We start from the raw sequence: 16442 nt of genomic DNA, 5'->3' as shown, positions 1-16442 counted from the left end.
TCAGGCGTCAGAGCAATTTCACCTATCACAAGAACATTTAAACTATTTTTGAACACAAATGTTTTCCTAGAGCTGCCAGAATCTATCAAAACTGGCAAACTCAGAAGTACAAGAAACCCAATGTGGAGTTTTAAACATTTCAATAGTTACTGATTTATTTTTATAAAAAAAATGGTAGCAATGTAGAATACAGCAATATTTTCTGGTTCCACACACGCAGGTTGTGAACATTCCAAGCAATGCATACATTTCAGAAGGAGACTAGACATGAGAATTGACCAAAATGTTACTGAACACAGGGAAGATCTTTAAAAAAGGCTAAAAATTAGATATCAATAGTGTCTTCTTAATATTGCTTTCATTACTGAAGACTGAAAAAAAAAACCACTTGACTTTACAGACAGGGTTAAAAATGGGAGGAAAAGGAAAAAAAAAAGGCTGCTACAACACTGCCATACAGTCAAAAAAAAAATCATACTTCAATATTTGCATACTTGATAGCAGCATTCTCCCATCAAACCATACGCAACTAGAGGACGAAAACATCAAAGCAAAAAAAAAAAAAAGAAAAAAAAAAGGCTGTTATCCATCAGTATTCAAAAACCTAGAATGAAATCACTAAGTAGATGAACACTTACTGAGAATTCTTCAATATCTACATTCTTAGCTGTTTCCCACTCTGTTTCAACAGAAACGTGAAGCTGAGTGTCAGCTTTGCGTACTTTATTTTTGGCCTATTTGAGTTTTTCCAGTTCACAGTTCACTGCATGCTTGGAATAGAGAGGGTCGTTATAAATCCTTCTACACAATGAACTTTTAAGTAGACAGCTGAAAATAAAATGTACTACTTGTAAACACACAAAAAAATACAAGCTTTTTTTGTTTCAAGTGAGCACTGGGTCCAGATGGATTATCTTCGGTATCTACCTCTTTCACCTCTGTCTCTGTCCCGGTCACAAATCCTCTCTCTCTCCCTCTCCCGGTCGCGGCCTCTGTCACGTTCTCTGTCTCTTCTGTTGTCTCTGGGCCGGTCCCGCTCCCGCTCCCGCTCCCTCTCCCGGGGCCTGCTTCTCCGACCGCTGACAACCGCTTGCGTGCGGCGAAGAAAGTCATCTACTCTCATGTCGTAGTCATGCTGCAATGAAAGGACAGCTCTGTCAGCTCTGTTTTTTTTCCTTCCCAGATCAAAATTCCCTCCCTTATCCACAGGGCTGGCTGTACCTTTTCAGAGAGCCTGGTATTAAAAAAACCCCAAGTGTCCAGCATCCATGTACAGAAGCTGGAGCTCAGACACCAGTGTGCTGGTTTCAGCCAGAATGGAGTTAATTTCTTATTTTTTTTCCTCCCAGAAAGACCTGAAAGCAAAGCAGCCTTCAAAGCCAGCTAACAGAAATCTGACATTTTGCCCTGTTTTCTGATGTGCCTGTAAAAAGCTATGAAACACAAACTTCTACCAATGAAGTGATTTGTTGCGCATCGGCACAAGCAACATTACAGGCATGTCCTTACTCAAACTGGGCTTCAGCATGAAACGTTTCAGAGCTAGACAGCTGGAAGCTAATTTAAGTACACACCTCAGTTGAAGAGTCTGAGGACTTTACACTTCTACCTCACCTGGGAGAGAAACGCTTTTCAAAGATGCTGGCAGTGTTAAGTCAATCTAAATAACTGACTTTCCCAAGGAACACTCATACAGGTCATAAAAATGCAGTTTGTAAGAGCCAGCGAATCTCAGGCTAGGCTACCTCTGTACCCCAGACTCCTACTCTGGCCTGCAGCCTTGCATCCCCCTCTGTCTCTGTGGACACTTACTACTCGTTTGTCTCTGTATCTTGCTTCATGCGGTACAGGATGATGCCCTGAGTATGGAGGGTGAGCTTGAGGTGGAGGTGCATGGTGCTGATAGTAAGGGTGGTGTGGTGGCTGCTCCATACCTGGATATGGTGGCTAAAAGAAAGTTACAGGAAGTTTGTTGAGTGTTTCGAACCAAAGAAATGCACACAAAGCTGAGTGCTGGGAATTAAGGGCAGAGGTTGCTTTCATTCAGATGGAAAACACAGTATCTAAGTACATCTGATCACAGCCTCCTAACTGAATGGCAGACTCCTTTCCATAAAGTCAGCATGCCTGACTACCTCTCTACCATCGCATTTAGAAGCCTGGCTAACACCCTCCCCAAAACCAAACACGCCTTCCTTCCTAATCTGCCTCAATGTGATATTGTATATAAAACTTCTGCTACTTAAATGTGGTGGTTTGGGGTTTTCTTAAAAATCTAGGCATATGGAATGTGAATGCTGTCCAAACCAGCAAACTCCTAGAGAAATGAGTTTTTTCAATGTCATTCCTTATGAATTTGTTTCTATTTTTAATGAAAAAGTTACTTTGCAAGACAAATTATTTAACTAAAGGCTAGCAGATTTTTGTAAGAAAAAACCCCAAACCAAAACAAATATCAACCAAGACATATTTCGGCTGATTTCTTCCATTTCTTCAATCAGAAAGGTCTTCCTTTCCAATATTACCAAAGCATCTTTGTTTGCACTGTTGTCACAAAGAAAGTAAGTGGAAGTGCTGGATTTCAGCATGACTACTTGGACAGCATGCAGAATGGGGAAGAGGGGGGAAAAACCCCCAAGGGTTTCTGGAGACTTCACCACATTTGAAAAACCATTTTCCTCCCCATCTGACAACCTTGTTCACTTCCTTTGGTTCTAACAAACCACAGTTGCGTTTTAGCTGAGAAAAAATGAGAGGCTGTAGTAGCATCTCTCCATCTGGCACTACTTTTTGCTCACTGCCAGTATACACAAGAGCCAAAAGACTCATTACAGTTATGCAAAAATCAGGCCAGACTTACTACATGTACCCAAAATAGCTTGCTGGAATGACTAGTCTTCCTGACATGATTGCAAACCCACAGCCAGACAAGTGAACTACTCATTAATTTCTACCTACAAAGCCGCAGGTCTGTGTGCTCATGTACCTGCTCATCTGACTGGGAAAAAAGTGCTTTCAGCGGAGGCTGCAATACAGCAAGACTTCATTATGCTGCGCAGTACATTTTGCTGCTTTCCTGCATGCTTCACTGCCATAGCCAAAAGCAAGCTGCTGCACAGCCCTACAGCACACCAGCCCATTCCACGAGCCTCTTCACCGAGGCCAACTCTTTGATGCATTTGCTTTTGGAGTGAAAGCCAATTACTACGAACATTCAGAATACAAAGTGTCATCACACCCTCTTGTGTAGGCTAAAGGAGGGTTCTGCTATTTTCTCACAGCTTTCAGTTTCTTGTAGATTCAAACCAAGCCAAATTCCAGCTACTGTACCACAGACTAGAATGGCAGCCTGCTGCTGAGAGCTAAGCAAGTTTCAAAATACTTGGCTATCAATATTTTTTCCCTTAAAATTTTTTACATGGTTACAACAAATATACATTTTAGGAAAAGGGGAGAGCTGAGTGTGCACCGAGCATGCCAGTCTCCTCTAGAGGGAAACAAAAAAAGCCATACTCTACAGAGAAAAAACAAATTCAACAAGACACAAACCATTCCTTGCCATGGTGGTGGTGGTCCCATGTTGTGGAATTCCCTCACGTAATCATTGTAGGACTAAAACGAAAGACAGTAATATTAAAATTTGTGATGTGAGTTCTTTGGAAGCGCAGAAAGCTGCATATAGAAGTTCCCCAAAAGTCTGCATGCACCAACTTACCCCATTTAAAAATACATCTCGTCGAACTCCTGAAAATCGTCTGTTGGGAATAAAAATTTGTAGAACTAAATCCAATTTATCCATATAGACAAGATACCAGGGCATAAAATGAATAACATGAACACACCTTACCTGTCTACTTCGGGATATCTGGGATCCTTTATATACCCTGTTTGAACATCAAGCAGTATTAATTCAATTTACCATCTCAAGTAACCATCAACAGTCTTAATAATATACTCATTACGAACTGTCCTTTTATTTTGAGCCAGCTATGAAATTGTGTCTACCTGCCATTACCCTCACTTTCAAAGTAACTTTCAGAAACTTACACTTCTTTTAGACAGTGCAGACAAATAGCATAAAACTGTAACCAATGTGTGACAGAGATAAACCCATAGGAATTTGCACAGTACAAACAAATATGCAAGAGCATAACTGTGCCAATAAAGACTTGAAATTTAGTGAAATTAATCTGGATGGCCCAAGAATTTGAAGGGTACTGTGTCCTGGCAGATAGCACATGGCTGTCACTACTTCCTGATTGTCTGTTCAGTAGAATGTGTTCATCTGAGCAATACTCAAAGCTGATTTCCTAGTAAGTTTTGGATACCATGCTACACAGAAAATTAAAAACAAGCTAAAAAGCATCTGGATGAGCTCTACAGGGAACAGAAATTTTAGAGCTTCAGTAAATCCCAGGAAGTAAACTTTAAAGAGCTCAGTAAAATGGTGTACTAATAAAATAATGCTTCTGAGCTTCATTATTTTTTAAGAAAAACCTTGTTCTGTTCTTTAAATAATGGTCTTGAAAAGATGGAGAGCAGCAACAGCACTCGTTTTGCATCAAAGAATGCAGGTTTTGTGGACAAGCTGGACAGATAAAGGCAGGTTCTTAAGATTTAGAAATCTACCATTGAAATAGTGGAATAGGCATTTCAAACAGCAGTGAAGCAAGATTTGGTAGACTGAAAGAGACAATTTCTTAATAGCTGCTTTGTGAAGAGAAAAAAAATAAAATCTGCAGTCTTACCAGTGCTGTTGCTGCACTACTGTTGCAAACATTTATTTCTGGAGAACAACAAAATTCCTTTCTCAAACTTATCATTAGATTCCCTTGTAAAATGCAGTGAAACTTACCCGCCCCTTCATGTCAAGCTTGTAAAAAAATTCTGAAAACATAACTGAACGTCTACCATTCTCTTTAAACATAGGCTGCTAGTCAGGCAATCTCAGCTGACTTTCCCAGTTGGAAATTCCTGATAAACATATTCAACTGATTATTATAGTCTCCTGACAAGCAGGTCAGACCAATTCTCGTGCCCATGTTAACAAAGTATTTGAGAAAATCATTCACAACAATGTACACAATCCCGAGACACTTAAAAAGGGCTCAGCCCAGGTTAACTCAGCTCTCAGCCCAGTGACACAGCATCACTGACTTCTGCGAGAGGTGGGTTAAGTCAGCAGGCAGCACTTGGGACAGGTTACGCTTTTATAACCCAGTCATATCAGTATTTTACTTCTGAATTAATGAGGATACATCAAAAGAGAAAACACTCGTGAACTGGCGCACACAAATCTTCATAGTAAGATATTAACCTGGTCTTTGGTGAAACTCAGGGGCATAGTCAATCCTTGGTTTCTTTCTGCTGTTATGAATATCATAATCTTCTGGTCGACGCCTACACAAATTAGATATCAAAGATTAAACAAGGTTGCTTGAAGCATTCATCAGAGCAGAATAGCTCACAGGAATAGTCTGAGTTGCCCAGGATCTCAATTTAATCATTCTGAATTCCATTTGCTTAAAACTATTCTACAGCTTTAAATTTGAACTCAAATAATCAGGAACAGCTCAATTACATACCCTCTGTTACTTTCTGTCTATGGGAATTTTGGTAGTTAAGAAAGGAACTCTACCCAAATGTAACTTCATACCAAACAAAAGGTATCAAATTTGTCTAAATCAAACCCAAACTTAGGTGTTAACATTACACTTTCCACATTACATTTTGAAATAACCTAGTGCATAACGAAACAATTCACAGAACATTACATTCAAGGGGAATGGAGACTGCTGCATTTAATAGCTATGGGGTAAGGAATTCTATAAAAGGTCTATTTCCATCACATTTATAAATAAAACTCTGCATGCTTTGTGAAATTGCTTCTTCCACTGTAACTTTTCTAACTGGGTGGGCCAATGACATTATTTCTAACAATTCCTGTTCTAAGCAATTTGCCAGCAATGCACTGGTAAGTTTTACAGACAGCTTAAGAATGCTTAAGCTTCCTAATAATTAGAACAATTAGGGCTCCATTCTATACCAACAGCTCTTTGATGGAAGACACATTAAAACTTTGCTCTTCCTTAAGAAACTGTTACCTTCCAGTTGCTGCTATGTTTAATTAAGAACTGAAAACTGGCTGCTAGTTTAGCTTCAGCAAGGTACACAAACATTAATGGGAGACTCCAATGCTAACACAACAGTGTTCCTAAACACAGAGCAGCTTCAAATCCATTCCCTTCCCCCCACCCCAGCAATATAATTACTTATGACAAGACATTAACACTTTCTTAAATCACTTAATTACTGTGCAACTTGCTGGCTGAGTAACAAGCTCATATAGCTTTTAGGTTTAAAAATAATTTCTCCTCCCCCTTCCCAACTTCAGTCTTTAAAGCCCACCATACCCAGTACTAAGCTTTTTAAAATGGAAGCAGATTTCTTACTATGAGCAAAAAGCCCAAGAACCAAAGCAGTTGCATCTACAGCAAATTCAGACCAAAGAAAATAAAAGCTGGTGTAAAGAATAAACATACCGCTTTCTTGTAGTTTTGAGAGTGCATTTACGACCGGTATAAAATATGATAGAAACAGTTCATATAGTAGTCCAACTACTGACTTTAAGCTGTAAGCCACATACATAAATGGAGGCCCTGGCAGGCTTGAGAAGGTGTGGTGGTGTTATATGTATAGTTTGCAGTCCATTGCAAAACCTTCACTTGTATATACTTTATTGCACTGGAAACCTCTTAGCTTAACTCCAAAAGCCATCTTGGTGTTCAGTCCTTTAAAGCCAAAAATAGGGGGGCGCTGCCAGGTTTCCTCCTACCTACTCGTTACAGCGTCCTTGTTTTTAAGCTCAAGGAAATGGGGACTCTTGTTGGGTATCTGTACCTACCACAGGACGTTTCCACAAAAAGGAAACTTAACCAAAGGTTTCAGCCCAAACCATACATCAGTCTGTATGCAAAGTGGCTACCACGGGGAAAAGGTGTTTGGCAGAAGGGCTATTATCAGTTCTTTGCAAAGACTTCTCCAATTCTGTAACAAGTTATACCCCCTTTTTTCTGGAAAATGATGTTAAGTTCATATAGCAGTGATCAATAACCATGTCGATCCTCTAAAAATACTTTAAGTCCACAGGTACTGCCAGCATCTGGAAAGGTTGTATATACAGACACAGCAACAGCCATTCTTTTTGGTTTGTTGCCGGGTCTCCAAGGGCCACTTGATCCCTTTTGGAAAGAACCTACTGTTTTCAGAAGCTCAGCAAGATGTGTGAATTCAGTGGTTACATGTTAGAGAATATTTGGCAATGGGGTTAACACATCACGGTGACACAATTTGAAACAGTCCCAATAATGCTCCTCTTGAATATCAAAATAACTTAAAATATTTTATCCTCAAAATGAGGCGGCATCTTCTGCAAAATTCTAAGTGATCCTTATAAAAGTCCCATATTTGATAAGGCTTATCCAGAGACACACCTGAAAGAAAAGGCTTTTACAAGATATTAACACATTTTTGGCATATAAATATTTCCTCCTCTCCATCTAGCCTGCTCATAATCAAGCCAAGCTTACCTACAGCTAGCATTACATGTTGCATTAGCTCAATAAAACGATCTAATCTAAACTAGAGACAGCACTTAAAGAGCTTTTTTCTGCAAAAGCAAAGACCCCCATTTTCCTCTTGAAAAATGACAGACCGGGGAACCATGTGAAATCCTCAATGAAGCCACAAACTTGTCCATGCAGCTTGATTTGAGGATTTTCTCTCTTCTTTATCGCAGGGAAAGCTTTGACGAATCACATTCCTCCATCAGGTTATTCTGACACATGTGCCTATTATCAGTCCAAAGAACGTTTCTAACCTTCCCACGTCCCGAACGGGGTCTCGGCGGGATGGGCGTCCTCTTGATCGGGGCTGTGAGTGCATTCTTCTCTTGTGCCTCATTTTATGAATGACTTGATACAAGTCAATACTTTCATCAGGAGGGAAGAGGAGACAAAGTTGGGTTCCGCATTCCGGCTCAATTTCCTAGAATTAGTTAGAAGTTCAGTAGTGGTTTATAAACTGAAGAAATGAAACTCTCCCCAAATACACTGACAACATACACTTAAACAAAAAATAAAAGAAAACAATAAAAGGACACTTCGAAGAGATTTCAGTATCACTAGAGACAACAAAATTCACTTACATTACCTCTCACTCTTTAGGCACTACTTAGAATTTTCATAAAATAGTCCAACACTTGGGGCAACCATATCTTCCCATGAGACATACAGGCCACATCACTGTTTTGCTACAAAATCAGAGGACTGTTTTTCATCACAAAGAAAATGATCACCTATTACAGAAAGAAAAGTGACACACGTAGGAAAAAAATCCATCCCAGCTTCACATATAACGCCGTGGCCTGATGAAGTTGACTATTACCACTCAAAAAGAGTTCTTCATCGTATGGTAGAGGCGCCCAGGAAAATACCAACTCAATGTCTGACAGCTGTCAAATCAAGCAATTTGTGTGTTCAGGATTATTAGGAAAGGAACACAGAGTAAGAAAGTCATTATACCACAACAAAAGTTCATGTTCCACCCACACCTTCATTATTGGGTGCAATTCTGACCCCTGCATCTCAAAAAGTAGGGGGACAGGAGAAATGAAAAAGCTTCAAAGCAGGGTGCCAAGAATAACTAAATGAGCACAACTCCTACATGCAATGAACGAGCACGTCGGGGCTCTCCAGCCTAGATTAAAAGAGAAATATGTGGGGTATGGGGAACAACATGGATATAATGAGAGTGTTGGACACAAGTCATGTGGAGGAGAGATGGACAGAGATCAACTTGCTGACTCCCTCTCTCAGCACAAGAGCTTGGGGCTGTCAAATGAAGCTAGCAGGAGCCAGGTGCAAAATAATCCCAAAAAAGTGCTTCTTCAAGCTGGTGACTATCAGGCTCGGAGAAAAGCTTTCCCAAACGATGTCATAAAGGCAGAAGTCCAGTGCACATATCCTCAGAATAGAGAGCCATTCAGGGTTATGCAAATATACATGGATTAATGACAACCACTTCAGGAAATAACCAGAGTTGGAAAGCAGGGAGAGGCAAGCATCAGAAAATGCTTACCCAGAACCTAACAGTACAGTAATTTTATGAAAAAAAGATGAAACTCATGTCCAGATTACAGCTCTACAGTGAAGTGTGCAAAACATTAAAAATTACTTCCTTGACCATTTAACAGAAACCCTTCTTCTTTTTCATAAGTTGACACTGAACTAAAAGCAAGACCAAAGCTATTGTTTTACCTCTGCTGCATAACAAAGCAAACGTATCTATGGGCAAAACAATGCAACAGTTTTCCACACTGTATGGGGATTATACAACTCCCATCTTGTCTGAAGCAAGCAGAATCCATTGTTTTAAGCAAGGCTCAGTTACTTGATGACAGCAGCAACATACCTGCACTCTGGTATGTCTGACAAGACAAAGAGCCACCCCCACTAAAAATTTGTTTAGCATATACTTTAGAATGGGAGTCTATGCCCTAAGCAGTACAGGACATATAAGAAAATGCAATGCAGAGCACAGCTGGAAAGACAGAGCTTGGTTTTAAAAACTGATGCTATATGGTGTGCACACCATATAGTGCAAGGCACACTACATTTCAAATCCAAAATATCACACTTTTGAAGCAAACACTGTTTATCAAAAGATGACAACAGAATTGGCACTGTATTTTTTCCCTTCTTTCACAGCAGCATTAGAAACAAGCAGAGTGCCTTTACTGCAGTACTAGTACCTCTAGTACTCTACAGCAAGCAACAGAAGATGTGGGTTATAGGAAAAAAAAAGTAATCATGAACAAACCTGTCCATCACGTCCAATCTTTACCGGCTTATGTTCGTTCCAAGGATTGGTCAGGTGAGCAGACTTAGTGAATGGCAACTCCCGCCTAAATACGCAAGTGGCAACACTTAGTTTTGCCTCCATTTTTCATTAAGATTTAAAAATGCATAGAGTAGGATACTACATACAAAATAATCCTGTTATCCTTTGTAGCATCAGGTCTGTGAACATATTTGTATGTACTATGAATTGGTAACTAAAAATTTCAGTTTGACTTATTCCAGTATTAACTAATACAGTCCATACTGTGACAGCCTATCTTATTCTACTTTTTGCTCTTTGTTAAATATCAAGACTGGGCTTGTTTATCATCTCACCCTCTGAATACACTGACCAGTCTCTATGAGATGCAGTCGCTCACAGTACCTACTGAAATAAGTACCTGAGCATCTGACCTAACTGTGAAGCTATAACTGCTCTGAGCTGGATGTGCAAGTCAGTTATTTCTAGAGGACCTTTCCAACCTAGATTTCTCTCTAATTCAAAGTTTCACTTTCCCTCTATTTATTCTTTCTAGCAGTCTGAAGTGCTTGTACAATCGTGCAACATATCTTGCAGGACTGCTATAGCTTTTTTACTTAAGAGTTCTAAAACTCTTTCTGTAAGAACATATTCAGTTAAATCAAAGAACATACTGCTCCCAACCTGTAACATCATGCAACATATCTGGACTATTTCATACGATACTTTAGAACAGTAGCATTTTTATTTGTTCAGTCACATCAAGACAGATTTGTCCTTACAAGCATTTTTTCCCTTTTATCCATAATTGTCTATTCAAGTGAGCAGTTATTTTACTGAAAGACTTCAGAGCACAGTTTCATTGCAAAACATCAGTGGGGAAACACAATCAAGTATTAAAATTAATTGTCTACATCAAAAAGAAACAGCTTTCTATAATGCAAGGCCCACATAAAAAAAAACCCTATACTTTCTACAGTGCATGTCAGGTACAGACCTGAGTCCCAAAGGTTTTAGGGAGATTGGAGGACAGATCTCTGGTGGAATCAAGTTTTCAAAATGATGCTGTCAGCACTTGAGCAATGTGCAGAAATGGTATTATAATGCCTTAGTACTACAGCAACATAAATCAACAGTAATTTACCTGCAAATCCAGTCAATTTTAAAGACACCTCCCAACATCTTTGCATTCATTCCTGCAGGCAGCACCCAGTGTATAGGTGATCCTCCGTGATGGGACTCTGAAGACAATCTTGCAAACCCTAAAGGATTTCACATGTGTTGTAAAAAGATACAGCAGAAAAGCTATTGGATGTAAAACTGACTTTCACTTACCTTGATAATAAATAGCTCACTTTCCCTTACCTTGGAATTTGCCACTCTCTCTTACAGAAAATATCAAAATAACACTCCTCGCTGATCTAAACGCAGCATTGAGCTTCTTTTCGTTCACTGGAAGTGTCGACCACACTCCCTAAAACAGAACAACACCCACCTCACCACCAAAACACATGAGCTCACGTCAAGTGATATAGCTAACAAAAACATATAGTGCAGATGAGGAAAACAACGAAAATAATGTGCTGGGATAGAAGACAACGGAAGGAGAAAGGTACTGCTAAGTTCAATTCCTTCAGGAAATATTTTTAGCCTGCCCTGTGCTACACTGGCTTTTCAAACTTTTTTTTGAACACTGAAGATGCATTTAGACCATCTGTAAGACTTCATTGGTAAATGATGGACAGATACATGAAAACTTTTGCCTTTAGTATTTTTAATGTATGTTTTAAGTTACTTTGGGAGTTCATGTATTACATGACACACACAAACTGTGAAAACTCAGCAGCACATGTACTGAAAGATGCACAGGTAGACTTCAGTAATGTCCTTGGTATTGCAGATTTCTTGAGGAGAGTTAGCAGACTCCGAAACTCCTTCAAAGAAAGGCCAACAACACGAAAGACACCAGAGCAATACTTTAAATTGGCAAGACAACTCAAATTAGCTTGTTCAGCCTTCCACATCTCCACCTATTAACTTCTACCTTTACTCTTTCACCAGTCATTGTGCAGCCATGCACAATAAAACCTAATCTGTTTCACAGTGCCAGCTGAGCTGAGATAAGAACACCAGTTTACTGAATTACTCCCCAGTCCATTCTCTGGGCAAACTCAAGAAATGCTTATCCTGGTTTAACATATTCAGACTTCAGCCTCAGAATAGGATAGAGAGGCTACCAAAGAAAATGTTCCTCCCCTTTCATTTTTAGTGAAGGTACATATTCATTCCTACTCTGAGCTCAGATCAGTGTTTGTCTGCCTCTGATAATTCATTAAACTCACCAGATAACTATTTGATTTTTTTACTACCTCTCAGTCAGATTACATGGCTTTAGGCTGCTTGTAAAGCTCTGCTGTGAACTAGAACAACTTGTTAAACTGGCACCACAGGAGTGAGTTTCATGAAAGTGCAGTGGCAAAGCACTGATGTATAACACTGAGAGAGAAAGCATCCACTCAAGAACTTTATGAACAAGGATACTATTGCAGCCCCGAGTGTAGATGAGGCACAGAAAGTATACACTCCTTTACAGAGCTAAAGGAAACACCAGTCAGAATGGTGTCTACTTCACAGATCAGCCTCAAACTGGGGGGAGGGGGCATGAACTAAAGCTGTCCAGGAATTCTGAGATTCATTTAATCATTCTACTGCTATCCTATTTTAGAAACCCTTCATTAATAGAATCACCTACTCTGTGTATATTTTATAACAGCAAATCAGCTATTTTCTCTAATAGCTGTTCCAAAGAACACATGCTAATATACAAAACCACCAGAGTGGCCTAGTGCAGTGGACATCTCATGCAATGCCTCAACAGCTGAAACACAGTGCTCTGGAATCCCTCCCCAAGAGCTCCCTGACACCAGCACTGTCAGGCATACATTTTTGCATTTAGGCTTCAGATCCCTGAATCAACTGAGAAAAATTACGTTTATAGCGTGACCTGAAAGCTAAAACAACCTTCTGAACTCCTCACAGTGCAGCAATACAGAGGTGCTGATGAAGGGGAGAAAATACTATCCCAGCATTCCCAATGGAGGTTGGCTTAGGATGTTACCAAGCAGACACTGAGGCCCCTACTTAACCCTACTCTCACCACGATACATGACTGATAGTCTAAGAAACTTTTCTAGCTTACAGAAACAGAATAGCTATCCCTGAAGAACCAAGGTGCAGTAGCTTCTGCCCCTGTACCTACTGAGATGAGTGACAGAGAAAAGCATGCAGATGGATGTGTTCTTTTCTGTGCTAAGACAAGTGTGTCTGAAAACAGAGCGATCAGTTTCAAGAAAATTCAACATACCTTTGCTTTAGCAAGTGATACATTTTCATGATTATTACTCTTGATGAGAAAGAATCTTGCATCTTGCAGAATGTACTTAAGTTTACTTGTCTGGTCTGAAAAAAAACCAAAGTATCAAATAAGATGAACTGTAACTACCAACAGTTATCAAACATGCTGCTCTGAGTGTAGATATTGTTTGCTTCCTTCAAAATGCACAGTATCCCACCCAGTTCCTACCTATGTGTTACCACAGTCAACCACCCAACTTGAAGTCTAAGCCGTAGAGCACAAAATGCCAGGGGAAACCAAAACCAAAACTAAAACTTAGGTATCCAGGAGAAGAAAAAAAAAAATAAAGTCAGCGTGATTCAGTGATGTTCCGATATACAGGACTTATTTCCTTGCTTAAGTCTTTGGATAAATACTGCATAACACTTGCAAACAAGCAAAAGATGTCCAACAGAGAATGCTGAAGTGTTCCTCTTTTCCAATTCAAGCACTTTCTTTATTAATGTCACCTCTGCAAGTAGCAAAGTGACTGAACTTTATGCATATAACTCTCAACGCATGCAGAAGTAGCTCAAGATTCATTTGTCATGCTCAGAACAAACACGTGCTCAAATGAATTTATATCGGAACATTACTACTTACGGGAAATTTAAACAACAGAGACAATGGCTTGCTATGGGGCATGCATTAAAAATTCAAATTTAAATGATACCTTTTTGGACAGCACGAACGGAAGATGATAATTTCTCATGCTTCTTTTCTGAACCTGTGTTTAGCCAAAGTACATTTGTTCAGATTGAGCCTTAATAGAGATAATATACAATTTCTACAGCCTTGTCACATACAATTTTCATTCATGACAAATTATGCTTTCTGGCGCGCACCCACACACACAAAAAAATACTATTCAATGTGCACGAGTGTTTTGTTTTGGTTTTTTTGGTTTTGTTTTTGGGTTGTTTGGTTTGGTTTTTTTAAAATAGTATTTGAACAATTTCCTACTCAGAAAACTAGTCACTGAATCATCATCTTCCAAGTTAAAAAAAAAAAAGTGAAAATTCCACTTAAGCAACAGAATAGCATTAAAGTAACAAGAAAGCCTACTTCCCCCTGAAGGCATCCACACACAACATGCCAGAAGTCAATACCAAATTATATAAAGCTACATAGCCCATAAATCTCTACAGCCAGTTACATTTATTTTAGATTACACATTAAGATTTGATGCACGTCACGACGTCAAGCAATAAAAGGAAAGATTACCTGCGTATGATTCTGATGCAGAACTTCCACTTCTGTCAAAAACAATCGGAGAAATACCTCTAGCTCTCTTCCTCTCCTTCTTTTTCTCATCTAAAAAGAAACCATAACACATACAAGTAGTATTTTAAACACCAAGTGGCAGGCAAAATTGAGATTTAAAAAAGTACTGAGACGGGAAAATCAATCAGTAAAGTGAAGTTAGCGTCCGGCTTGCACGTTAAACTGTGGTTGCTGCTGCAAAACTACCATGCACAAAAGCAGCAATGCTAATTACTGAAGCTTTTCATTCACAAAGGGAATATGAACACCACAAATCCAGTAATTCTGCGCAAAGTTTAGAGACAGAATCTATCTCCTAGGTGTTTTAGTAAGGGTGGGTTAGGTCTCCTCTCCAGCCTTCACCCAAAGGTGAAACACCAAGCACAAACTGTGTTGCGACAGCGATATGGGCTCATTTGCTCAGAGCTCCACAAAATGGCAAAGGATAGGAAAACAAACACTGTGGCACACAGGCAATTATTTCCACTCTTTAAAAAGTTTTATGTTATACCACAGAGCTTTTTAGAACAGTTATTACAGCTTCCTTTGTCTTTAGGTTACACCTTGCTGCTCTCTAATTCCAAACAGCAGAGCTGAGCTAAAAAAGGCTCAGCATGTTAAGCAGGATGACCACCTATGGAGACTTCAGACAAGGAAGATACACAATAGGAACCTTAACAGGATTGCAAGCTGCTTTCCTATTCCTAGAAAAAACAAACAACGAACAGCCAAACCCAAACGCATTTAAGTCATTAGCACTTCACATCTGTAAGTTAGGACCAGTCATAATATACAACTGCAACACACTCGTTTCTAGTCTCTGCTTAAAAGGTTTCCTTCTTTCTAAATTTGCCTCAATAGCGAATAATTTCACCTTAGGTTTAGATATCCTATGCTGAAGGCAGTCACTATTTGAGATTCAACTATCCTTCCCCAGGGAGATGGTGCTTTTCCTGCATCAGTCTACCTGGTCACCCATCTAGATGAATACCAAACAGCTCAAAACCAACTTAAAATGAATCGTGTAGGAAACTAAGGCAATAGATACCCAAGAAAACAATGATGTTTCAAAGCATTGAACAGCAAGACCAAAGCTGTCTAGAATGCTATGAATCCTCAGCATGGCAATCTGGATATTCACGAGTTTTGGTGTAAGGAAATACCACTTTCCAGTACTTTTTTCCTTGCCTATGGTATTTCATAATTTACATCTTATTGACCTGTGCTACCAAGGATGCTTTTGACAGAGTCAGGAAGTGGTTATTTTTAAAAGTAACCAAACCTTTAATGGCAAGGTATTTCAGATGAGCATGCCAGATGCTACCTACCTGATGCATCTGAATTAGATGCAGATCTGACTGACCCATCTGTGAAAGAGGCAGATTCAGATTCAGAATCGCTGGCTTCACTCCGTGTGTCATAGTCATTTCCTTCCTTCTGATCTCGCTCATCCTGTTCATACTCTTCTTCATCTTCCTCCCCATCTTCTTCCACCTCTTCATCCTCCTCCCCTTCATCATCTTCCTCCTCTTCCATTCCTTCCTCCTCATTCTCTGTATTGCCTTGTTCAGAGGAACCACTACTGCCAGTCTCGTGATCTGAACAATATTCCTCAGAGTTCACCTCTTCTTTAGAAGAATGGCTAGATCTGCTTGGTCTTCTGTCCACATCATGCCTGATTCTCTGATGTTTAAAGAAAAAGTGAATCAGCGGTCACATAACATTGTCAGGATGCACACACAGTCCTAAGAGAACGTGCCCTATAAAAGTCTCGTAAAATTGCTTTATTTATAAGGCAGCAAGAATATTTAATACCTCTGAACCATCCGGCGTGGAAGACTTGGCCCTTCTGTCAATATCCCTCTTCCTCAGGCAAGGTTTTTCTGGTTGTCCTTTATAAAGTTCC

At 39.6% G+C, this 16442-nt stretch overlaps 1 protein-coding gene across 1 annotated transcript in view; it reads right to left on the bottom strand.

The window, feature by feature from the left end:
- Window positions 1-137: 137 nt before the first annotated feature.
- YTHDC1 (YTH domain containing 1) overlaps window positions 138-16442 on the bottom strand; it is a 19431-nt gene continuing 3126 nt past the window's right edge. The window contains exons 3-18 of the mRNA XM_009081764.1: window positions 16352-16442; window positions 15865-16219; window positions 14498-14587; window positions 13947-14000; window positions 13244-13338; window positions 11245-11353; window positions 11024-11141; window positions 9880-9964; window positions 7880-8046; window positions 5318-5400; window positions 3848-3884; window positions 3716-3755; window positions 3550-3612; window positions 1813-1947; window positions 928-1135; window positions 138-529 (exon numbers count right to left, since the gene is read on the bottom strand). The exon at window positions 16352-16442 is cut by the window's right edge and continues 229 nt beyond it. Coding sequence (XP_009080012.1) covers window positions 480-529; window positions 928-1135; window positions 1813-1947; window positions 3550-3612; window positions 3716-3755; window positions 3848-3884; window positions 5318-5400; window positions 7880-8046; window positions 9880-9964; window positions 11024-11141; window positions 11245-11353; window positions 13244-13338; window positions 13947-14000; window positions 14498-14587; window positions 15865-16219; window positions 16352-16442 — 1780 coding nt within the window. The 3' untranslated portion in view covers window positions 138-479. The remainder of the gene's footprint in view (window positions 530-927; window positions 1136-1812; window positions 1948-3549; window positions 3613-3715; window positions 3756-3847; window positions 3885-5317; window positions 5401-7879; window positions 8047-9879; window positions 9965-11023; window positions 11142-11244; window positions 11354-13243; window positions 13339-13946; window positions 14001-14497; window positions 14588-15864; window positions 16220-16351) is intronic.

Source organism: Acanthisitta chloris, unplaced genomic scaffold, assembly GCF_000695815.1.
Source record: "Acanthisitta chloris isolate BGI_N310 unplaced genomic scaffold, ASM69581v1 scaffold30789, whole genome shotgun sequence".
In the NCBI taxonomy this organism is placed as follows: domain Eukaryota; kingdom Metazoa; phylum Chordata; class Aves; order Passeriformes; family Acanthisittidae; genus Acanthisitta; species Acanthisitta chloris.
Note: the sequence above shows the minus strand (reverse complement) of the source record. Positions and strands in the feature narration are given on the sequence as shown.